General features: G+C 31.9%; 2 protein-coding genes across 2 annotated transcripts; both read left to right on the top strand.

Annotated features, from left to right (window-relative positions):
- Positions 1-3247: 3247 nt before the first annotated feature.
- LOC141462002 (luciferin 4-monooxygenase-like) lies at positions 3248-24620 on the top strand. The gene is made up of 9 exons (XM_074143546.1): positions 3248-3406; positions 11655-11862; positions 14488-14782; positions 15918-16074; positions 19815-19980; positions 20896-21026; positions 21354-21578; positions 21846-22011; positions 24370-24620. Exons 1-9 carry the CDS (start codon positions 3305-3307, stop codon positions 24483-24485), a joined length of 1566 nt encoding a protein of 521 aa, XP_073999647.1. The 5' UTR covers positions 3248-3304; the 3' UTR covers positions 24486-24620.
- LOC141462004 (uncharacterized) lies at positions 7771-11539 on the top strand. Its single transcript, XM_074143549.1, has 2 exons — positions 7771-11040; positions 11155-11539. The coding sequence occupies exons 1-2, from the start codon at positions 10442-10444 to the stop codon at positions 11159-11161; spliced, it is 606 nt and encodes a 201-aa protein (XP_073999650.1). The 5' UTR covers positions 7771-10441; the 3' UTR covers positions 11162-11539.
- Positions 24621-24657: the final 37 nt, after the last annotated feature.

Below are 24657 nucleotides of genomic sequence, written 5' to 3'. Positions count from 1 at the left end.
TGAATGGTAGACCTATATACATATATTAAATGTATACTTAATGTAGGTTACTGGGTCAAAAGCATGCTTCGACCAAAAATTAAAATTCTGAAACAGTATGATCATTTTTTTTCTACAACCGTATCATGCTTTAAAAAAAAAATACATCACCGTAATAAAAATAATAATACATTTTATTGCTTTTTGAAAATAATCTTTAGCAGGAATTGATTACAAAAATACAAGCATAATAGTAATATCACAGATATATGATAATATCTAGTAGTCACATGTCCATCGACGTGGTCGTCATCCAGAGAAGGAAGGGAAAGGAGACTTTGCAAATGGGCTCTAGGCACCTAACACAAATTAAAAAGACGTATTTCGCATTTCTGTAACAAAATTTGGAGGTTATCTGAAGCATTGTTTTCTTTTTGTTGCACTGGTTACTCATTTTAATAAAGAGTTTAAAAAAACACTGTAGTAATCACTCCCAGGGATTTCAACACTCCGAATTCGTTTCCAGTAACAATAGAAAAAGCACAAATATTAGTAAAAAATAGTTTGCATTAAAAAAATAAAAAGAAATTTGTTTCATAGTATGTAAAAAAGCTAAAAGAGTCTAAAGAAGAAACAAGCAAAGAGGTTCTAACTAGCCCCAGTGGGTAAGTCAACGGGAGAAAGGAGTTGTTCGCCTCAAAAACGCAACCAGTGCTGTATTCTCAAAAGTGAGTCGCTTGCAGAAAGATGGGTAAAAGTTAATGAAAATGAGGACCTTTCAAGGTGAAGAACTGGATAGTTCTTAACATGACACTGTCTGTATGCCCAGAATTAAAATTAAAGTAAACTAATGCCTACTTTTCAAGGCGTACGTCCAACTACCAAATCTGGTGTCAAGTACAGAAGTGACTTGCGAACATTCCTTACTATAAATTTCTCATATTAACCATGTTTGGGTAGTAGCTATTTTGCTTGGATTTGTTACTAGCATCACTGTTATTGTTCCCCGATAACCAGAATTTTTTAAAGAGAAAATTTTGGAGATTAAAAAATTGGGCAAAATGAAATTAAAAACTGTTCAGTCGTACAGTTTAAATGAGAATACTATTTAAAATTAATTTCCAGATTTGATTGCAACAGGCTACCGAAAGTGTTATTCAACATTTTGGAGGTATATTTTTTTGTTTTAACTTAGGGTACTAATTGTATGCATTATCTATAACTTTTATTTATAATATATTTCATAAAATTTGATTAAGAATGGTTTTGGGTATGAGGATGGCTAGATTCCCTCTTAGTGCCACTTTTGTGTTCTGTTAAGAGGTGTTAAATGTGTTGGTAAAATTTCTTGACCGAAAATCAAAGGATTTTATTATCTTTTCACTTTTACTCGAAATTGACCCTGAGAATTTTCAGTTGATTTCAAGTATACAGAATGCACATATTTCCTTATGAATACAAATATTGATTATTAATTTTATCTGCTTTCTTCTTTCTCATGAGCTCTGCAAAAACTTTTGGTTGCCCTCTCTAGCTTGGAAGCTGGTCACACCCATGAACACTAGTTTAAATAAAATCTTAGAAACCTTTTTTTCAGTCTTTTTTTAAAAACCTTAAAATACTAAAAAATCTATTCACTGTGGTGGCATTATGGCATTATAATCCAAATGTTTATCTTGAAATATGGACATTTATTTCCATATTCTTGCATCCATTTGGCGATTTTTTTTTTTCGTAAGTCATAGTGGATACATACACCCAAAATTTAATTGCAAAAAATAAAAACAGATTTTACCACGGAAAACTGATTATAAAACAATACCTTACTAGTAGAGTAAGATAAAATAAAAATGAAATTACTCATGTAATCAATGTTACTACTAGTGTTGTAATGTTTACATTACAACTAGTTGTTTCAATGAGATAACACTATTTAGTTTACAAAAAATAAATTTCACAGAATAAATAACTAAAATAGAGTGTGTGCACTCATGTCACTTTCATTTGCTGAATTTATTGCTATTCTATTCACTACATTATCTCTTTCAATTTTTCTTACTACTGTAAGAGCAAGTATTGGTTTGAAAAGAATTTGAAAATATCAAATTTGATATTTTCTTTTGATGTATAAAACCCTTAAAAAAACGGTTGTGCCAAAAAATTAGCTACTTAGAAGTAAATAAACTTTTACAGAATGGATTTCTAACTTTTTGCTCGAAACAGCTGATATTATTTTTTTTTAATTTTTCATGTCTACTGTACACTTTAGTTTTATTACATTTTTATAGATTTTTTAAAGGAAAATTCATTTTAAGGGGTAAAGTAATGTTAGATTTTTAGTGGTTTATATCAAAACCAATTTTTGGTCTTGTTGCTATAAAATAAATAATCGAGCGCTAAAGACCACAGTTGTTAATGTGCAAATAATATTAATATATATATGTAAGGAAAGTGATTAACTGAGTGGTTAGTGAATGCTAAATTCCAACGCGGAGATCACAGATTCGAATCCAGCTGCTGGACCCTTAGATTTTCTCTTTCTAGGTGCTTCTTACATTTCAGTGTCCGGTGATGGAGCGTGTTGTCTGTAACGAAAAAACATTGTCCAGACATTGACAGTGCACTAAAAAAGCTCCGGGCGCTAATAACCTCAGATGATGACGCCCCTTAAATACAAAAATAATAATAATAATAATATAATCGAATAAGGGAAGGGATTAGCTATGTGGTTAGCATACTGGACTCCCACGCGGAGGTCCCGGGTTCGAATCCAGCAGCTGACCCTTAGATTTTCTCTTCCTAGGAGTTTCTTACAGCTCACTGTCCGGTGATGGACAGTGTTGTCTGTAACGAGAGAACACTGTCCGGAGGCCGGCAGTGCACTGGAAAAAGCTCCGGGCGCTAATAACCTCAGCTGTTGATGCGCCAAAAAAAAAAAAAAAAAAAAAATATAATCGAATAGGGAAAGGATTAGCACCTCAGTGATTAGCGTACTGGTTTCAATGCTTTCATTTTTCTTTCTAAAACCGTGGCAAAATATTTTTGAACTAAATCAAGCAACCTTCTAAATTGAATACAGTACGCAAAAAAAAAAAAAACGTAAATTTGAATTTCAGACTCTGAAAAAAAGTCTTCAGAGTCAATTTTTTTAAAAACAATTTCATTTAGTTCATTGACTATTTTCTTATGCATGCTCAAATTTGAAATAAACGGGAGTAGTAATTTCGTCCAAGAGAGGGGATGCTCTGAAGTAAGCGATATAAAATGCTGCTACTATTATTTTCCTTGGACATTAAGCAGTGTATCTTTGCTGATATAAACAACAATGCCTTACATTTCTGGTGGTGAAATTACCAACTTCCCTGCTGAATCCTTTGTGTCAACAGTCTACAAAACGTGCAAGCAGTTGGGAAACAAAATATTTCTGGTACAGTTTAAAGTTTTATTCCATATCTTATTTTAAATTATTGAACTTAAATATGAATAAATAAACGCAAAGATAGTACTGTGTTTGCTAGTTTCAATTGAGTACCTACTTCGTAGAAAACTGTTTTAAAAAAATCTTATATAGAATGCTCGTCCTTTCTTTTACTGCAATGCTTACGTCTGTAAGTGTCAAGCATTGAAAATATGTGTGTACCGTTCCGCACTTCGAGTTCTCTCAAACTCGGAAATTTGACTATTTAATTTAATTCTAACGGTAATAAATTCAGCCTTTCAGGAGGAAGCCATTCATCCTTTATATCCTACTAAAACCACTTTTGAAAAATATCGACATGTTATCACTTTTTAGGTGTGCCGACAACTTTGTGGATTTTGCTAATTCATGGCTGGAAGCACGGAAAAAGAAAAGCGTTCTTTTCGAATACTCCTAGTTATTATAAGTAAATTTTGCAAATTCTAAATTAGTGATTTTTCCGAAGTAGTTCAATACTGAAAGACTGAAACCTTAAATCTGAATAAGCTTACGTGAATTCGAGCTATTTTTTTTCTTCAAAGTGTTCCTTTTATTTCAACAAGTTGTTTTTTCAAAAGGCCTTAAAAATAGTTTATGATTGAAGGTAATAGTAGAGAATATTTTATTTAAAATCTAAATCCAATGCTTTTGAAACTAAAATAATATAATAATTTCTTTTCATTGTCTTCACTGCATAGTACACAAAATTTTGGTACCTTGGTTATTTTCAAGAACTCGAAGAACATTTCAAACTTCATAAAAAAAAAGACTTAAATATAAGCTACATAACTTAGTTCGAAAAATATCCAATTTAATTAAGACAAAATAATATATGTTACATTTATGCTAAATGTATTAAATTGTAAACCCTGCAGATTCTTGAACATTATTCATACTGTTTAAGTATACTGTAGTAATTGAATTGAATTGATCTAAATGAATTGTTGGGCTATGAATTTAACTCATAAAGCAAACTACTCTGGTGTGAATGTTTAGAGTTCTTACGCACTCAATTTAGTAATACGTAACCTAAAGTATTGAAGAAATACACTGTTTAGCCAAATATTTTGTTTTTATTATTTAATTGCTTTTCATTGGAAATTCTAATGATAATACTTAATTACTGTATTTTATGAAACCCATTCGTACAATATTTTTTTAACATTTTTTAATTTATTTTTGAGGTTTGATGAGAGGATGTCATTTTTCTTTTTGCATCAACTTAACGCTACAGCTATGAGAGATTTTCCATAAGTGCAATACCGATGTAACCTTAACAGTGGCGATGGAATAGGGCTAGACTTCTATGCTCATCGTTCGCTAAACTAAATCAGCAATTGGGTTAAACATCTTCTTCTTTGTTTTTTGTTTTTGGTTTAAGTTAAGGGAGCGTGTGCTTGAAAATTTCAAAGTAAAATTTTTCATATTTTATATGACTACAATAAAACACGAACCGCAAAATTGCTGATTTTATTTGAGAGTAGCACTTATCTTATTTGTTTGCCTAACCGGTTATGGACTTTCATCCCTTATCAGTGAATGATAAATTCTTCACTCCAAACTTAATCAATTTTAGATGATGGCTGAAAATCCAAAACTGTTCAGGGATACAAATAACATGTCTGCTACGATCGATTTTTATCCATGATTTTTCAACGATATTATCAAGTATTGCGGATCTAATCACACTTTCAACATGAAGTGTAACTTTATAAAATTGACGAATTAGGAAATGGAAATATTAAAGATCCCTTTATGAGCGCTACCCTGTATGGCTCATTGGAAGAAAAAAATAAATACATAACTGAGACTAGTAATAACAGAGTCAGGCCTCCCTTATAATCATGTAAAGGGATTATTTTCTTTTTGAACCATTGGATTAGTTCTTGTTAAAGTAAAAAATAAAGGTCTTCAGTGAAACGGAGTTATCTTACTTATTTGCTTCTACTATCTCATCTAGCTAGTTGTGTAAGTATAGTCAAATTTGTTTAGTCTCGGCTTGTCATATTTTCTCTTATAACTATAGGCTGTTAACTTTTTTCATTAGAATATTTTTTTTGTTTTTGTTTTGTGGATCCGAAAATCCTTGGTTGTCTTTTTTTGTTAATGTTTAATTTTCAATTAATCAGTACTTTTATTTCCAATCACTGACATTTTAAGAAGGGAAAGCACATTAAAAAATAACAAAATGCCAAACTTAGTAAGTTGGATAATTGCAAAAGTAAACATAATTTCCAAATGTTCAAGTACACAGTCTTTAATTACAGACAAATATTTCAATCAGATACTTTAATCAAAATGTTATCGATACTAAACAGTACGGTTTCGTAGATGGGAATAGTGGAGAAGCTAGGCTGTTTAAGACTAGATGTTTTCCTGATAGGCGTATTCCGAACGCTAAGACGTTCGTGGAGGTGTACAGGCGTTCCGGTGAAGTATTCCATCCACCATGTCGACGCTGCATCTGAGGGAGGTAGGCTCCTGTTTCTAAATAGACTATATAGTTTGGCGTATCCAGGGGCAGCGCTAACATCTTCTTTATGAAATAAGTATACAACTTTTCAGCCTTCTCTAAGCGCATGAAACCTCAAACCTGTTCGACGTGAGCTTTTCACTTTAAAGTTACATTTTAAATATTGTTAAAGAATTTTAAATTTCCCGTCCTATCGCCTCCCTATCAGAATATTGGCAATAAAAATTATTTAGCAGAGGGTTTTTCATTTGTTTTTCCCCTTTCATTTTTTTGTACAATTTCTGAAACTTATTACTGTCTGCTGGAGGTTATAGTATTATTACTGGCACTCCAATGTGTATATGTATCGTATATAATACAATATTTTCACTTAGTAAATAAATTTTTATCTATGTATGAAAATTATTAACTAGAAACCTTTTTTTGGGCTCAAAACTTAGCACAACTTTTGTTTCAACTCTGAATCTATATAATTGAATACAATTATTCTTCTGACTTTTAAAAAATAATTCAATTTTAACTCATTTTGTAAATAATTGCTAAATTTATTTTTAAAAATAAAATTATGCTTTTTTTTATTCCCAAACATAAATTATGAAGACAATAATTAATTTGTCCGTAACGAAATATAATATAATACAATTTATGATAATATATTAGAAATTTTAGATAATGCAATATAATGCTCTACATGATAATTGATGACATTATATGCAAGTACTTTTAAAAAAAACTAAATTCGTTATTAGTTTTTACATTTGATTATTTAAGGCGCTCATCACATCTGTGGTTATTGCATTCAGAGCCTTTCAGAGTTTTTTTAGTGCAGTACGGGCCCTCCGGAACAGTGTCCTCGCTTAATAGACGGTACTATCCATCACCATTGTTTTATTTCAAAATTAGTGTAAACTGTATGCTATATTTCTATTTATTTTTATTATAGAACTTAGTGCATTTTATATCAACTCCTTAGAGATTTGTTCGTTGAAACACACATGGATAACCAGCGTCTAAATATGGATTTCTTAGTTTTTACGTCTGTTTTGAGCTAACAATTTTTTTCCCCCATTAATTTGTAAGATATTTCGTCCTTGCCTGTTTAAATAATTGGCCTATTAGAACTAATTCAAAATATAAGTGACAGCAGTCGTCATGTTGAAGGTCGGAACTTTGTATGCCCATTATGCCACATTATATAAAATTACCTACATTCTTTCAAGTTTCGTGACTGCATTTCTTTGTTTTGTTTACCTGACACTTCGGCAACAAAATAAATCTCAAATTTGTTTTCCACACTCGCAATAAATGTGGTGTTACCTTTTTTTTTAGCAAGTCTATTTCTGAGATTATTGGTGCTTGGAGCTTTTTTCAGTGCACTGCCGGACAGTGTTCTCTCGCTATTCGTTGAAAATGAATAACCTGTAATAAATGATAGTTCAGAAAAGTATTGTGTGAAATAGTAAGATCAAACTTTTGGTGGCTAAGCCAAGGGTCTATCCTTTAATTGGTGGTTAGCAAGTACTTTACTGGGAGTGGCTTTGAACTATTATTTATGGTAATGGAAAACATAAAACAGATAGCTAGTAACATTCTTTATTAGTTATATTCAGAGATGAGGTTTTCTTTTTATAGGAAAAAATGCTGTTTTCAACAGTAGAGGACATTTTTGTGATAAAAAATTTCAATGAGAAATCTCTTCATTTGCCTACACATCCTTGGTAGTGGCACGAAAAGTTAGTGGTTTGAGATGTCTACTGCCCAGTTTTCTACCGATGTCGTACATCTTACATTCGGCAATGACATGCACTCAGCCCAGCATCGAAGATCTGGTGAATATTCCAAGGGACCTCTTTCCTAGAAAGCGCATCTATGGACATGATCATCTCAGACATTAATAATAATAATAAATTGCTTTCAAGTTTTCAGCATAGCAAAGGGGTGAGCATACAAAGCTGATAACATGATAAACATTACAAAATATTAATTTGACACTAGTGCTGGGTTCTTTGAAATCCTGTAAAATAGTGAAATTTACATAAAAAGTACATATGGGTATAAGAAACCTTATTTAGACAATATAATGGAAATCTTCAGCATCTTAACATATGGATAAATGTCAATAATTATAATGATATTTTGAAGAAATGGATGTTATGTCAGAGAATAAATCAAACACAAAAGTACAAAAGTGACAACAATAGTATATGTTTAAGCCCTACAGAAATATTGATCTTACTCTTAGGATTAGTCCCTCGATAGTAAATTTAGAAATATTGTTTGCTTTGATATCATCTAAGCACAATAATTTTTCAAATTGGACTAAGTTAGAAACCTGCTCCTCTTGAAAATGAAATAGTAAGAATTTATTTCTCAGCCAATCTAAAATTTTACATTCTGTAAAGAAATGACAAAGATCGTCCTTAGAACTAGCATCTTTACACAATTTACATTGGCTTTCAGGAAAAAATGTGTGTTTCAGTCCATTAATAAATAATCGAACAGATTTTTTAGAAGCTAGTCTAATCTGAGAAATAATTTGACTGATTTGAGGAATTGAATTCAGGTACGTTTCTTGGCCATCCAATAAACTAATATTTCTGTAGAACAAAGTAAAAGTTGAATTTATAGCAAAATCTATATCTTTGCTCCAAGTGGTTACTGAATGCGCTAATACAGTCTTTTTTATATCTTATAATGATATTATGGTCCTCACAGTTCCAGAGATGTTCCTTACCAATAGTAGCTAGATAACTTTTTAGTTGTAGAGCCCAGTTATACGGTATGGAAGGGCAGTCGGTAAGAGCTTTCAATCTTCGAAATCTCAGACATTATTAAGATCAGAAATCAAGTCGCGAAAACTATAAGGATGGGTAAAATCCTAGACCTCGTAATTTGGAAATGTTTTATGGAGATGGCACAATAAGACAATTTGGCTGTAGTGTCTTGCAAAGTAGGATCTTTCTGTGTTCCAAAAAAAAAAGCAGGCTTATCATTTCTTTGAAAAGTTTCCTAAGGAAACCCCATTTTTTGTTTTTTTTTTTTTTGGAATTTCCCAGGAAAATTATACCTTAAGGGTTCTTCTAATGTACCACTGCTGAACAATCTACGATTCTATTAGCTAAACAAGTCGTACATTAAGGTGCAAAATGGTGCAGTATAAAGTTTGAATATAAACGCCTAACTACAATGCAACCTCGTTGCATTAACCGGCCCTCGGCTAACCGGCATTCGGATTAACCGGGTTCATGTTGAGTCATCATAAGAACACCTGGATCGGCGCCGAAACAAAAGTTAATTTTCGGTGGCAACAGGAAAATGTTTTGTCTTCCGATGTAACATAAATTGTAGGCGATAATTGTACGACTTGGCAGAATGTTGGGGAAAAAAATGAAAGAAAGCACCTTTCAAAAGTGCTGGAAGAAGATCATCAAGCCAGTGGCCCCCGGTTGTCCAGGAAGGAGAGGAACCAATTGAAGAAACGGCTGGAAATCTCGCTCTTCTCGCCCAATCGATGGAAGGAGGTGAAAACGTGAATCGAGAAGAAATTTTGGAGTGGTTCGATTGCGATAGAGGTGCTGCACAGTTCGCATGCCTTAGTCCTGAAGAAATCGTCCAGAACAGCCGAGAAGACGAACCGAATGAAGGAAATGAAATCGACGAAGAAGAGAATGATCACCCAGGAATATCCCTGGATGCAGCATCAGATTCAGTTGCTGAATTGATTGAATTTTTTCACGATAAGGACATTCCAACCAGTGACAAAGTTGTGCTTTTTAAATTGCGTACACTCATCAGAGAGTGGTCGTTTGATAAAAAGCAAACAACATTTGAAAAGTATTTTTCAAAAAGTTGAACGGCAAAAAAATGAAAAATTAAAAAAAAAAGAAAGAAAGAAAAGAGAAATAAATTAAAAAAAAAAATTAAAAAATTGAAAAAAATTTAAAAAAATAAAAAATATGTATGTAAAAAATAAAAAAAAGAATTGCCGTCTAAGATAGGAGTTGATCTCTGGGACGAAACAGTAATGTATTACTATGTAATACTGTGTGTTCGGTTTAACCGGGATTTCAGTTTTCCGGCGTGGGTATAGCTGGAGGTCAGCCCGGTTAATCGAGGTTGCACTGTATTTTTGGATAGTTCTGAAAAATTTGAAAGTTCGGTTGACATTTAAATGCTGTGTAAGATTAAGCAAAGCGAATGGATTGCATAGTTAAAAAAAAATTAATTAATTAAAAATTAAAATATATAAAAACTTCAATATATTGCATAAGAAATTTTGCGTTTCTTGCTAAAAATATTTTTTTTTTAATTTAAATTTTATATTACTATTGTACGGCTACAGTTGATCAAGATAGCAGGTTTAGAAGGTAAAGAATCACAGAAGGTTACTGTGCACAGAAAATAGTGAGACGTTTGAGTGTGTTATAATTAAAAGAATTAGCCTTAAAGTATTAAGTTGTGCTTATTAACTATTTCTTTATATATTAAAGAAATCTTTCATTCAACATTAAATTGTATTTGAAGATTATACAATGTTGCATACACCAACAGTGTCAGGATTACAAGAAGACAATCAGAAACAACAAAATTTAATCATAGAGATGGCGGATCAAATAAAAATCATGGATGATAAAATTAATTCCTTACAATCTAGAGTGGAAATTTTAGAACGTAATGGTAGGAAAAGGAATGTTATCATCCATGGAATAAGTGATGAATTCCGTTCTTGTTGGGAGTTATCGGATTTCATATGCACATTCCTCAATTACGAATTAGATTTACAACTGGAGGTGGGCGATATCGATTTTATCAAGAGGGTCGGAAGAAGAGAAATCAATAAAGCCCGGCCAATAATTATTGGAATGATTAGTTACCAGCTGAAATTGCTTATAATACAAAATTCGTACAAATTGAGGAATAGTGGAATTTATATTGAGCATGATTATGCTAGAAATGTGCTAGAAGATCGAGAGATTTTAAAGAAAAGATTGATCGATGCTCGAAAAGCCGATAAATATGCCGTACTCAGATACAATAAACTTATTGTGAAAGATTCCCATTCAAACACCAGAAAGTATTCATTATATAATCAAGCCAGAACCAAAAAGCCCACTGGAGGGACAAACATAAGGTAAGAGGAAATTTTTCTCAATTTAAAGATAGATCGATAAAATATTCGGAGAGCAGTTTAAATTTGGCAATAAAAAATATGTACTAAATAAAATTGTCTTATAACTTTTTGCAGGTATTAATGGAACGATAAGCAACCCGGATTTATCATCTACTTAACCTCTTTTTTTATGATTTTCTACTATGGAGGAAGAGGTTGCAAAAATTATAAAAGACAGCTTATCCTAGATTATGAATTTTATTTTTACACTTGAATATTACAGTTTAATGAGCTTTCTAATATTGCTGCTGGAAATAATAATCTTAAATTGTTAAAAAAATAAAATCTTGCTCAAGATATGTTTTGTACTGAATAAACGAATTTAATGTAATATGTTTATTAAAAAGTTTGTATTTTTTAATCACCAGATTTATATTTTCAAGTTTTTGAAAGATTGTTTTGGTTTATTCATGTTTTAGCAAAATTAGTGTGTTTTTTATATTAAAAATTTGAGACTCCTCAGACGGCCTTATGTTATTGATTACCACTCTTATCTTTTTTATTAATTGTTAATAATCAAATAATAAATTTAAATTCTAAAAATAGAATGAAATAAATAATGATCATATTTTTAGGAGGAGGAAAAACTTAAAAAAACTTACACTTACAATGACTTACATCGAATGACATGCAGAGTAGCAACTACACTGAAGGATATGGGTGTCGGACCAGGAAAACTTGTTGCATTCTTTGGAGAAAGTTCCTTTCAGTCATTTTCCATTTATTTTGGTGTGATATTGACTGGTGGAATTATTAGCCCTTATAATCCAGAATTGAAGGAAGGTAATTATTATTTATTTGTTTTAATTTATAATAATTTAAATTATGGCTGATAATAAAATCACTTTAGAAGGTGGAGATTATCAGTATAGGATAAATTGGAGGTCTCAAGTTTTAGTTCATGCAAACTTGCCCTTGCAAAATAATTGCACGGGGGCGTTTTCAGAAACAATGACATATATTATGTAAACAACTGCAAACATATTTTTGTTCATTCCCTTTTCCAATGTGTGTCTTAGTTTTCCTTCGTAAATGCATGCGGGTTTTTTTTTCTCAGTGAATGGCTTCGAAGTACACACTTGACGATAGTGATCGTTCAATTAAATGCATACTTTTGTTTTGCTTAGAATTATTCAAGGATGCATTATGCAAACAAACTATTCGGTTTAAATTCAATGGCATTAAATTACATACCATTATGTCCTACAAAAAATGTATTGATTTTGAACGAAATAAGCATTTGTACATTTCCTTGGCAAATACATTTTTAAATGTTCACAATGTTGAACATACGCTTGATTAGAAGCACATACTGAACACAAAAGCCCTTAAGGACAACGACGAGCAACGCCGCTGAATATTCCAAAGTTACCTAGCTTTACATGTTTTCTTCTACGAACTAAATCTACAGGCACAAAAATATAGGCTGCAAGAAATGTTAAAATTTCTATGTACAGCAATAATTGTTTTTAAAATGGATTACAAAAGTGTGTAAATCTAGGTCTTTGCAGCTATTTAAGTAGTAACAAAGTAGTGTATAATTCGATACGATCCATTTTTTTTGTAATATGTTGGTTAAAGTTTATGAACTGATTAAGGTACCTAGATAATAATAGATAGTAATAGTAATAATAGAATCTTAGCAAATAAAATAAATGTATTTTCTCACTTTTCCTAGTCCTTTCTGTATTTATAATGTTTCTATTTATTAAAACTGTCCGGTAGGACAGTTGTATAAGGGTTGAATCGTCAAAAACTGCACGAAAAAGCATAACGTTGAAAAAGTTGTCTAAGGGTTGAATCGTCAAAAACTGCACGAAAAAGCATAACGTTGAAAAACACCCAACTTTGATAATTTTTTTCTGTTTTTCTATAAAAGATAAAATTCCCAAATCTATATATATAAAAATGAATGTGTGTCTGTTTGTTTGTTTGTACTCGATAGATTCAAAAACCATACATCCAATCGCCGTGAAAATTTGGGAAATTATTAGGTATATCCCCGGGAAGGTTTTTGCAAAGTTTTTTTCAAATCAGAGTTGGGGTTCTAGGTGCTCCCGAACAAATATCCCAAAAATATCAAAATAACATTTAATTAGTAATATTTGTTGAAAGTGTAACCATGAAAACCATGAAAAACAGTTTTTTGCAATTATTAATACGAGAATAAATTATACCGAGGATGGTGGAAAATCAATTAAACTAAAAGTACTCAACAATACTATTGACGTTGATAATCGTTGGGTAGTACCGTATTCTCCATTACTACTAAAAACGTATAACGCACACATAAATGCTGGGTACTGCAATTCAGTGAAAGCGATAATATATTTGCAAATATGTGAACAAAGGAAGCGATATGGCAGTGTTTGGAGTGGAAAATACAACTGCATCTAACGATGAAGTCACCCAATATCAACTGGGACGCTTCATAAGTAGCAATGAGGCCGTATGGCGTATTTTATCATTTTCCATTCATGAGCGATATCCAACGGTTGTTCATTTAGCAGAAAATGGACATCGTGTGTACTTTACATCAGAAAATGTACCTGCAAGAGCAATGTCACCACCTCATTAACTGAATTTTTCACATTATGTAGAAATGCTACCTTTGCAAGGACACTACTGTACTCTGAAGTAGGGATAATTTTATTGTTAATTTTCATTTCGATGTATTGTATACATTTGATCATTAATAAATTATGTTTGAGGTATCAAAACTGCCTTTTTGTTAAACACAGCAACGTGTGAACGGGTACAGCTAGTTTTCTATAAAATATAGAGCAAATACTCCTTTAAAAGTGTAATTTTTTTTGCAACAACATTAGATTAAATAGATTTCGAGAAATAAGTGTCTGAAAATGGGCAAAAACGGCATTTTCAAAAAATGTTCTTCTTCTTGTTACCTTTTATGTAAACAACGTAGCGCCTAAACGCGTGAACCGATTTTCATGAATATACATCTATTATTCATTACTTTGTTTTCCTAATTGTGCTAATAATATATGTTTCAAACTCCGGCAGACGGTAGAAACCATGCCGATTAAAGTATTTTGTTCTATGTAAAAAATCTTGTATCTTGTATTTTTGGTTTATTTAAATAAACTTTATTACTACTACTACTAATAATAGATAGATAAGTAATAAGTGGTTTCCCTGATTCTATTTTACCAAAATAAATGATTATATTTTTTCTGGCTTCTAAGCAGAGGTCCTGGTGCTTTAGGTTAGTCCGTGTGCTCAGGTTATAAACAATCGAGCCATGAAACGTACATTTGATGTAAAATCAAAGCTGAAATTAGCGCCCTTCATCCTGTATAATTTTCTGGGAAAACCTAACTGCTGAGGGATCCAGAAATTATAGGTTTTTTTTTGGACAATGTGGATGATCAATTTAATATGTTACAGGTGAGGTGAGCAAGATGTTGCAGGTCAGTCGGCCAACCATAATTTACTGCGAGAAAGAAGAGTATTTAAATACTATAAACAAATCCATTGAAATAAGCGGTATAAAAACAAAATTGTTGACTGCAACCATGTTTGAACGTCTTCTAGTACCATATGAGAAGGCAAAAGACTATCAACCGCCTGTGATCGCAGACAGCACCAAGCATACCTATCTGGTATTATACACCAGCGGAACTACTGGCGTGCCCAAAGCGGTTAAGTTAACCGATTTTTCAACTAATCTTCAATGCCACCAGTAAGTAGTGTTATTTTCATTTTGTGTTTAGGTAAATAATGCAACTTGGAAGATGATTGCTTCATCAGTGTTCAAGGTTTAGGGTCCTTTGTAACTGAAACTGTCAAGGCAGAGCCTTAACAAAATATTTTACGAAAAACAAAGCATTGTTTTAATCAGATTTTTGGAAAATTCACTATCACTAAAGGAAGCGTGTTTTAAACTGATGCACATGAATAGTTCTCGAAAAGTAGAGGTATGACTTGCATGAATTCAAGCTTCATTAATAGCACGCGGCCAAACTTGAACTGTACTCACTAAATTATTTACATTTACTGACTCAATACTATCTTTGTAGTCAAAATATTCGTAAGTACATCCCGGTCATGCAAACATGTTATCTTGCTACAGTAGTTATTCACATGAGTTGAATCTTCTATTTTATATACCTTCATTAAGGTATACTTACCTACAAAATACAGCTTATGAAGAACAAAATGGGAAATGTCACATTTTGGAAGAACACCTTTTTCAATTTTAATTTAATAGTGATATTAAGGTAAAAATTTTAAATTTCTTGAAAGGAAATACAAGAGGCATTACGATTAGATTTATTTTTAGAAAAAGTAAGAAAAAGAGGGATATTCTATTAAAGTATCCGTTAAATTATAGATTTCAATTAAAACCAAGGTCTCCGCTATCCATAAATAATATTTAAATTCAGTAAGAATTAATTTTAATTTTCCACCTGCCTATTACTTGTAATATTAGTGAATTAATTTAAATCTTACACGAAAATATATTTATAAAGGTACTCTATCATGGCAAGAAAGCATAGATAATGCTTTTTTTTTGGGAATTGACGAACGATCTAGGTGCCGATCATTGACAGGGCATTTAAATTTAATAAAGTTTTCTAAGTTAAAAATGACGGTAAAATTAAGGAGCCCATAATCTCTCTAAAAACACTAGAAATTAACTGAATGACTAACGAAAAGTAAATATAGAGCTTGCCGATTTTTATTTTTCATCATTTTTTACTTTTTAAGAAATTTTTTGGCGACACTTATCACACAATATAATTATAAATTCTTACATCTCCATAATTATAGATCTTATAATACATACTAATTATGATTAAGCATTTATTTACCAGGCTACATTGGACTACTGGCCACATTCTGCTAACCTCTCCTATATTCTGGGTTTCAAATGCTCTAGTAATAGGAAAATGCATGGTTGGAGGTTTTACGGTACTGATTCCAGATAAAACCGATGGAGAAAATATTTTGAGAATTATTCAGGATTATAAGGTTAGTTGAAAGATACATAAAAATATATATATATAATAAGGTATAAGGAATGTCAGTTTTAAACTTATACATATGTGAGATCCTCAGCAAATGTGCACAACAACCAGCTGCCTGCCGTTACTAACATACTGCGGCCTCCTAATATTTCTATCAAATATATTTTAAACAATTTGTTTTATCTTTACCCTTTTTACGCTAGCGTTTTAATCTTCATTCTTAAGGAATCGCTTCCTTACTTTCCTTAAATCTCGACGTATTGCATCTGCTTTAATGTTCATCATAAATTACAGAATTTTCGCGTAGTGAACTTCGCCAGCTTATCAACTTTAATAATTTCAATGTTCCATCTTATAAATCTCTTCTTTTTAATCGTTCTTTTCGTTCTAATAACTACATGCACTGTATTCGTATAATTCTGTGACGCCAGTAATGTAACATTTTTTTTTCAACAAACAATTTTTTATATACAGTGACTCCCATTAATATTGGGACACCTATTACAAAATGATTTAAAAGGAAAATGAAAACAACATACAAAAGTTTGGAATTTTTTTTTTTTTAAATTACATTAGCAACATCTGTAGAAATTATATATAAGTATAAATCAATGAAATTCCAAACTGTTAGGTAGTACTTTTTGAAAAAGTGTAAAATAAAGCTCTCAAAAATATTGGGACACCAGAAGTGCTAGAGTTTAAATGTTCAATATTTAAAATCTCCTACTATTTAATATTTGGTTGGTAATAATTTAATAATTGCTTTTTGACTTACAATAGCCCTCAAACGATCAGGCATAGGTGAAACAAGTTTTTGGTTAATTCAGGTGGTGTTTTTTTCCCATTCTTCCAGGAAACATCGTTTTAATTCATTTTTGTTAGATATTACTCGTTTGCTTAAAGCACTAGCTAAATATTGCCATAATTGTTCAATGGGATTAGGATCTGGTGACTGCGGAGAGATTTGGAAAACTTTTCGGCAATTATATAACAGTCACTGACGTATCACCCAAGCCGTAGGTTTGGGGTCGTTATCTTGGTAGAATTTAAAAGACCCTAAAATACCCAATTTTTTGGCACTTTTTCCAAATTATTTTTTAATATATTACTATAAACTATTTTGTCCAACATTCCATCAATAAACACTAATTCTCCAAATCCTGATGCGGACATCCAGCCCCAAACCATAACTGACCCACCTCCACCCGGAGGTGGAGCTTTAAAACCCTTTAATGTTGGCTGTAAATTCTTCTTTTCGAGCTCAGCATTCGCTTTCCTCCAGCCCATAACCCATCCATCTGACTGAAAAACATTAAATTTTGATTCATCGCTAGAGTATATCATTCCAAAAGTCACTATTTCCATTAAAACATTTTTTGGAAGGATTGTTCCAGGCTATTCTACCATGATAGTCGAGTTTTCTTAGCACTCTCCGAACAGTTTCTGCCCCTTTTTTGCTTTCTAAACATGTCAAAAATTTCACATTGAAGTTTTGGAGCACTAAGTCGGTGATCTTTTTTAATTCTTTTAATATATAACGCTGCTCTCTCTCAAAGAGCAGTTGAGGACGGCCTTTTTGTGGGTTTGAAACAATTCTTTTTTCTTTTTGGTAACGCTGAATGATGTTCCACGCAGTAGATGTTTTAGGTCCGATCAGTTTTTCTGTCTCTCTAACACTTTTTTTTTTTGTCTTTGTGCATAGAAATTACAATTTTTCTTTGTTCAATCGTTGTATTTGTATTTTTGCGCGACATGTTACACCTGGCTTGATTTATATAAACTAATTTAATTATTAATTTCATATTGAATATATGCTCAAGGTATATATTTACAAATTGTATAGATATTCGGGCAAAACCTTGGACAAACTATAAATTATAATAGTGTCCCAATATTTATGAGAGGTAGAATTTGCACTTATTATAATATATATATTTTTTAATCTACCAAAACATTTTTATGTAATTATTTAAATAGTTTTTATTTAATTAATAGTAATTATAAAATGAAATGAATTTATAAAAATTTGAATAAATGGGTGCCACTTTTAATTTTCGTCAATTTTGAACTTCTGTATGTACTGTCCCAATATTAATGGAAGTCACTGTACTTAAAAAGCTTAATTTCTAATTCTACGTTTGTAACTTCTTTCATTTATTTACATTTATTTTATTGTGTTGTTTCAACTTCGTTATTATATTCTGATCATTCAGTCTATAAAATATTGCTGAATAAAAACCTTTTTACTGGTTGTTTTTAGTTTATTTAATTTTACATTAGTTCGTCTTATTTAGACATATTTTATTAATCACATAATTTATTATATGATTGATTTTTGTAGAAAAATTATAAGAAAAAGAAAACAAAAATAGTATTCAATAAAAGAGTGAAAATAATCTATGCAAAAATATGTATTCATATATTTATAAAATATACAGGGTGATCCATTTAAAACGCACCAATCGCTAATAACTTTTTAGGAAAGCGGAATTTCGAAAAAACTCACGAAGTAAACTATATGTTTTTTTCGGTCTAGTTTTCAAATTTTCCACCCCCGATGCTGTATCTTCATTTTTAACGCAGTTACGACCAAAAACTCGATTGAGGTTTCATAAGGACCACTGGTTTTGATAATGATTATGAAAACTACATAAAACACTGTGAAAAATGACGTTAACCCCGCTTCGATATCCCTATTATTAGTCGAGATATTCAGGATCAAAGTTACAATTTTATCTATTCGTGAACGGTTTTCGATATTAATTTTCCACCAGAAATACGCGTTTTGGGAGGTCCTCTGACTGCAAAAAATGTTATTGGTGACGCAAAGTGAAAAAAAATTGAAGATTTTAAAGAATTTAGTGTAATGTAATGGTTATGGGTGAACCAGGATAAATTTGTTTTATCATCAAATATAAGCAATCATCACATCATTTTAATGCACCCAGTATGCAAGACTTATTGACCTAACATTACGGTAAGAATCTCTTGCCAGGGTGTTGGTTTGGTGGTCAAGAGCGTGGCTTTGTAAGTGGGAAATCCTCAGTTCGAATCCCGCCTATGACTACATTTTATTTAAAAAAGTATTATTATTTGTTAAGTAATAAGAATGACTGCATATGCGGGATTCGAACTGGGGATCTCTCACTTACAAAGCCACGCTCTTGACCACTAGACCAACACCCGCCCATCCATGGCAAGATATTCTTACCGTAATCATTGGTCAAGAAGTCTTGCATACTGGGTGCATTAAAATGATGTGATGATTGCTTATATTTGATGATAAAACAAATTTATCCTGGTTCACCCATAACCATTACATTACACTAAATTCTTTAAAATCTTCAATTATTATTATTTTTGTTCTTTGCGTCACAAATAACAATTTTTTGCAGTCTTTTCTCACTGAAGGTGTCAAAAGAGAGCCGAAACGTCCTAATTAAAGACTAATTTAAAAATAAAATAAACTAAAGGCAACCAGTAAAAAGAGGTTATTATTCAATAACCACCGTTTTATTGACTAGCTGATGCTCAGTTGATTTAATGAGAATTGTTTGTCCACAGACAGAAAAAGAATTTAACGTCCAATAACTTAAGCATATTTTGCATTACATAGTTATCAGATTCTGGTTAAGAATGAATGGTGTTTCGCAAAGAACCTTCTCTTGTTTCATCCGGGTACTCTTTCTTATTTATTCTTTCATTTTTATCTTTATTTACAACTCTTTAAAACAATCTGTTTAGATAACGTCATGGTTTACTGGGCCTTCACTTCTTCTGGAAATGTGCGCAAATTTAAGAAAAGAAATCTTTAAAAAATATGATACTTCTTCCATCGAACTATTGTTCATCGGCGGTACCCAGATATTACTGGAACACAGACATCTCATACGAAATACTGTATTTGGCGGTATGTAGCATTATAGTTTCATTATGGCATTGTGAACCAGTTCATATACTCCTAGAATGCAAGGCATAAAGTACTTGATAACCGAATAATTTTAATATTAGACGATAAATGCTAATTCATGTATTTATTTCGCTTACTACGTCTACTGCTTTAAATTGAAAGGTTTAATTTAAACTGAACTGCATGCTTCTAAAAACGCTGACATGTGACCATCACTCACAGCTGTGTTGGAGAACATATTCAAGTTCCAAAACCTAATGAGGCTCATCATTATAAAGTGGCTGGAACCCATACAGCTACTAGAGCTGCAGAATTCGCTTTGTGGAAACCTTACAACCCAGCTTCAGCTTTGTACAGTTTGCTGTAGCCTGTAACCTTACAAATTACAGCAAATTAACCCAGTACTTTCCTCCTGCAACATTTTGTAATTATCTTCCCCCAAACTAATTAGCACTAACCTTATAGCGCTCTTCAAACCCGTTTTTTTTTTTTTAGTCACATTGGTTTTATGGAGTAGAAATAAATTCTTTAACATATTTACCACAAGCTTACTGAAATTTCTCTCTTGATAACACTTACTACACGTTTCTGCATCATATCTCAAGATGTCTTTACTACAAACTGTTGAAAATGCAATGTTGTTCTCATCATCTCCTCTGTTTTAGTAAACATGCCATGTAGTGTAGTCTACAAGAGCCTTAATATTTCTTCTGATTTATAAATCACACAATGCAATGCATTTGTAGAAACACGTTCTGCCGCCGGGATTAGTAGGATTCTCCTACTGCTTCTAGTCCTAGATCCTGGGCTGAAGTACCTGATATGATTCTAATCAACAAGTTGCGCCATAATCTTTTCTACTAAAACCTAATATACCTCAACATCTTTTTAAAATTAATTCATATTGTTTGTTAGGTAGAAATGTCTTAAGGTTAATCTACGGGGCTACTGAATGCGGAATTATCTGTCAATGGAGTGAACAGTACGATCCTGAAGGGCCTGAATATGCCAGCATTGGCAAGATAATTAAAGGTTCAAAAATAAAGGTATGACCATTTCTTAAATGTTTTATTTTTGTCAGATTTCTTTGTCGGTCTCTTTATCTTACAAAACGATTATGACAAATTGTTGAAATTGAACTTTCGTCGTAGAAACATGTATCAGTGCCTCTGAGATCGAACAGTATATTTTCAAAACATGACTTTGAATAACGGGAATATCTCGAAAGTGAAAAACATCATAGAAAGCTCAAAAGAAAATCAGGTCAACGTAAGCTACTGACAAAGGTTGTTAAGTCGTTCGATCTAGTGCCGTGGGAGGTTACTAAAGACTGTGTTTCTTTTTTATCTAACTGATATTTTATCATATTTTAGGTAGTAGATGTTGAAACTAAAAAAGATCTGGGTCCAGGTCAAGAAGGTGAGATATATGTCCAGTCGCCCTGCTTCATGGCTGGCTATATGAATGAAGATCTCGCGGAGGAGGAGCTGAAGGAAAACGATTGGTGGAAAATGGGCGACATTGGTTATTATGACGACAATGGTTACCTCTACTTTGTGTCCCGAATGAAGGACATACTAAAGTATCGTGGTGTACAAGTATGTTTTCTTACTGTTTGTAAACCATATACGACAATGTTCTGTATATTATTATTTTTTACTAATTTATTTATTTCATATTTACTTCATTTGCTAACGGGTATTGACTAAAAAACAAAAAAACAAATGAAGTAGCATATGATAAACATAACGTTTCCCTGCATACCCTTCCTCTACAAGATAAACCATTGCATATGTGAGTTTGCTAAAGAAGGCAGCGAATGTGGTGAAAAGAGGAAAGTTACAAGTTAATTGAATGTCCTTTAGCTGGCGCCATCCGAACTGGAGGAGATACTACTGCAACATCCTGCAGTGGCGGAAGCCTGTGTGGTTGGAAAGCTTCATGCAATTGATGGCGACCAACCGGCCGCTTTTGTTGTAAAGAAACTGAACACATCTGTCTCTGAAAAAGAATTGGAAGAATTTGTTGCTGGTAAAATTTTAAATACTTGTAATGAGTTATGATTTGAAAAAAAAAATCTCGTTCTATGTGAAACAGCACGGTTTTCTTTCATTTCATTAATTAAAACCATTAGGTGGAGATCATGTTAAAAACTTTTCATTCCAATTAAGTGATGCCTTGAAGCAATGCTATTTATTTTGTTCCATTAAAGGCTACATATTTCTTTATACTTTAACATCGCCGCCTTTATGTCTCTCTTATTTTATTTATTTTTAATTTATTTTCTTAAACAATGTTCTTTCAACTTAATTAAATATTCAAGTATACAAAGAAAAAGATCATGCAACTAATTTATAGCCATTTATGCGCTGACTTTTTAAAGTCTCGCTGTGTACAGTTCGCACAATGGGTCACATACTGCTGAAGTATCTGCTAAATGTATTGTGCAGTTATTTCCAAAAAAACATTAATCTAACGAATGCTATTTTTAAATTATAAACATTTACCTATGGAAGCTATTTCACTTGTTTAGGCATCAGTGGAATCAAGAAATAAATTTCATTAAATATTATTTCTTATTAATTAATAGCAATGGTTGTAGCAAATGGAATCTACGTGCAAAAAAGGATGCACTTTTTTCCCCTGCTTTTTTGGCATATTCAGAAAACATTCAGGCATTTCCACTCATTGTCGGTACTAGAATAATGGCTTTGGAAATACTTTGGATTTCTGTTTTCTTAAGGCGTGTTCGCGAATTATCCCGGCATTAACAAGAGTCCATTAACCCTATAGGAAAGAAGTTGAGGAAGCCACTTCTTCAGCAATCTTGAACTCCTTGCGAGTAAGGTATCGAACTCTTTTAACAATTGTCCTCAGTCAATGCTCACTTAAGTTATAGGTGCTAGCGGTATTTATTGAATTAGTACTTTTTTTATTTAATTTGGAAGTTGTCCTTATGCGGCTGTTACACGCATCTTTGGGCCAGCCACTTATATGGTGAAACGGTGCTGAGTATTTAAGATTTAAATGCATAGATCGTAGTTCCTAATCCTATTTGTGTAGAGGATTTAAACAAATCAGTGAACCCTAAAGATAAAAACAAATTTTCGTAACGTCGTAAGAAGTGTTTTATTTCAAGACCAACTCAACAAAATTAACAATTGACAACAAAATTAGTAGTCTCAAAAACAATACGATCTTCCACGCAACGTTTTATTACCGCTTCATAATAAGAGTCCATCCGTGTTGTTAAAAATAAAAAAAGAGCTATTTAAATAAAACAAAATAGGAGCTATTTTATTTTTAATATTATATATATAAATTTCCGTTTGAATCAGACTAAATCATCCCAGCTTAGTTCATATTTTTCTAATGTTAATTTTAAATAGCTCTACACTTACTTGCAAATTGTCTAAACTGTTAACAAATTTACTAAATCGATCTAATGAGTTCTTTACTTCTAAGAATATTAACGCTGCTTCATTTTTTAGTGGCCACTCACACACTAAACTTAAAAACTAAAACATCTGTCAATTTAATAGAATGAATTTAACACACACACACACACACACACACAATTTATCCACATTTACTACCATTGTTTTTTTGCTGCAGCAAGTAGTAACCTTCAATTATTTACCCTTTTATTGTACTTATAAACATTAATGGAACTCGAAGTTTAAGGGAAATCGTTGGATTTTTGGAAAAACTGAAAATTTTCTAGTAAAATCTCACATATAGTTGATGGATTTTGATCAAGTCAAATTGCCTTTAGCGTATCAAAACGGATTACTAAGTTACAGTCTGCGATTCTGCTTACTCTAAAAATATCTATGCCAAACTATGCTCTTTAAAAGTATCTTTCGAATTCAACGAATTCCCAAACGTGTTTTTCCCGTAAAAACACAATTTAGTAAATTTTCTACAATCGCAATACATTCTCTCACGGAGAGAATTTTAAAAAAAGAGACAAAAAAAACGGTCATCTCAATAGAGAAGCGCGTTAATTTTACTGCATTCCTCCCAGGGCCGGATTTTCCTATATAGGCTAACTAGGCTACAGCCTAGAGCCTCAAGATCAAGAGGGGTCTACAATCAAATTGTTAGCAAAATTAAAATTACACTATTCTAAAAAACAAGTGAACACTAAAACACTGTTTTAGTGATGTATCAATGTAGTGATGTATTTTATTATCTCTCATCTAATTTACAAACTTAAAAATGGGAGGTGAAAGGGCTTCATAAGTGAAATAGCCTAGGGCCTCTTTTCATCTTAATCCGGCCCTGATTCCTCCACAGAAGGATCACCCCCACAGGGCTACATCTGTAGTAGGAGAAAGCAAAAACTTTTAAATTCGATTATTTACTTTATTATTTTTTTTTTTTCAGCTCGTGTACCTAATTCTAAAAGGATTAGAGCTGGAGTACATTTTATAGATTCAATACCTAAGAGTGCAGTTGGCAAATATTTATCAAAAAGCTTATTAAAACTCTTAGAAAATTGAACCTTAAACTTACATTTCAAGAGAAGTATAATAATGATGGAATATGAGAAGTTCATCAAATTTGTTTAATTTATTATGTCAAATTGTTAACGTCAAATTAAGAAATATATTATTGTCATTTCTTAAGAAATAAAATGTTTATTATTTTCCAGTAATTAAAACCCTGAATTTC

Source organism: Rhodnius prolixus, unplaced genomic scaffold (genome assembly GCF_049639745.1).
Source record: "Rhodnius prolixus isolate KJV_2025 unplaced genomic scaffold, Rpr scaffold_12, whole genome shotgun sequence".
NCBI lineage: Eukaryota > Metazoa > Arthropoda > Insecta > Hemiptera > Reduviidae > Rhodnius > Rhodnius prolixus.
This window is presented reverse-complemented; position numbering and strand designations above follow the sequence as displayed.

What these genes read in the sequence shown, in the direction of transcription:
- LOC141462002 (XM_074143546.1), top strand. Translation starts at nt 3,305, where the DNA reads ATGCCTTACATTTCTGGTGGTGAAATTACCAACTTCCCTGCTGAATCC. An exon ending in GAATTATTCAGGATTATAAG is followed by an intron (nt 16,075 to 19,814) that starts GTTAGTTGAAAG and finishes CAATCTGTTTAG; the next exon opens with ATAACGTCATGGTTTACTGG. An exon ending in TAAAGTATCGTGGTGTACAA is followed by an intron (nt 21,579 to 21,845) that starts GTATGTTTTCTT and finishes AATGTCCTTTAG; the next exon opens with CTGGCGCCATCCGAACTGGA.
- LOC141462004 (XM_074143549.1), top strand. Translation starts at nt 10,442, where the DNA reads ATGTTGCATACACCAACAGTGTCAGGATTACAAGAAGACAATCAGAAA.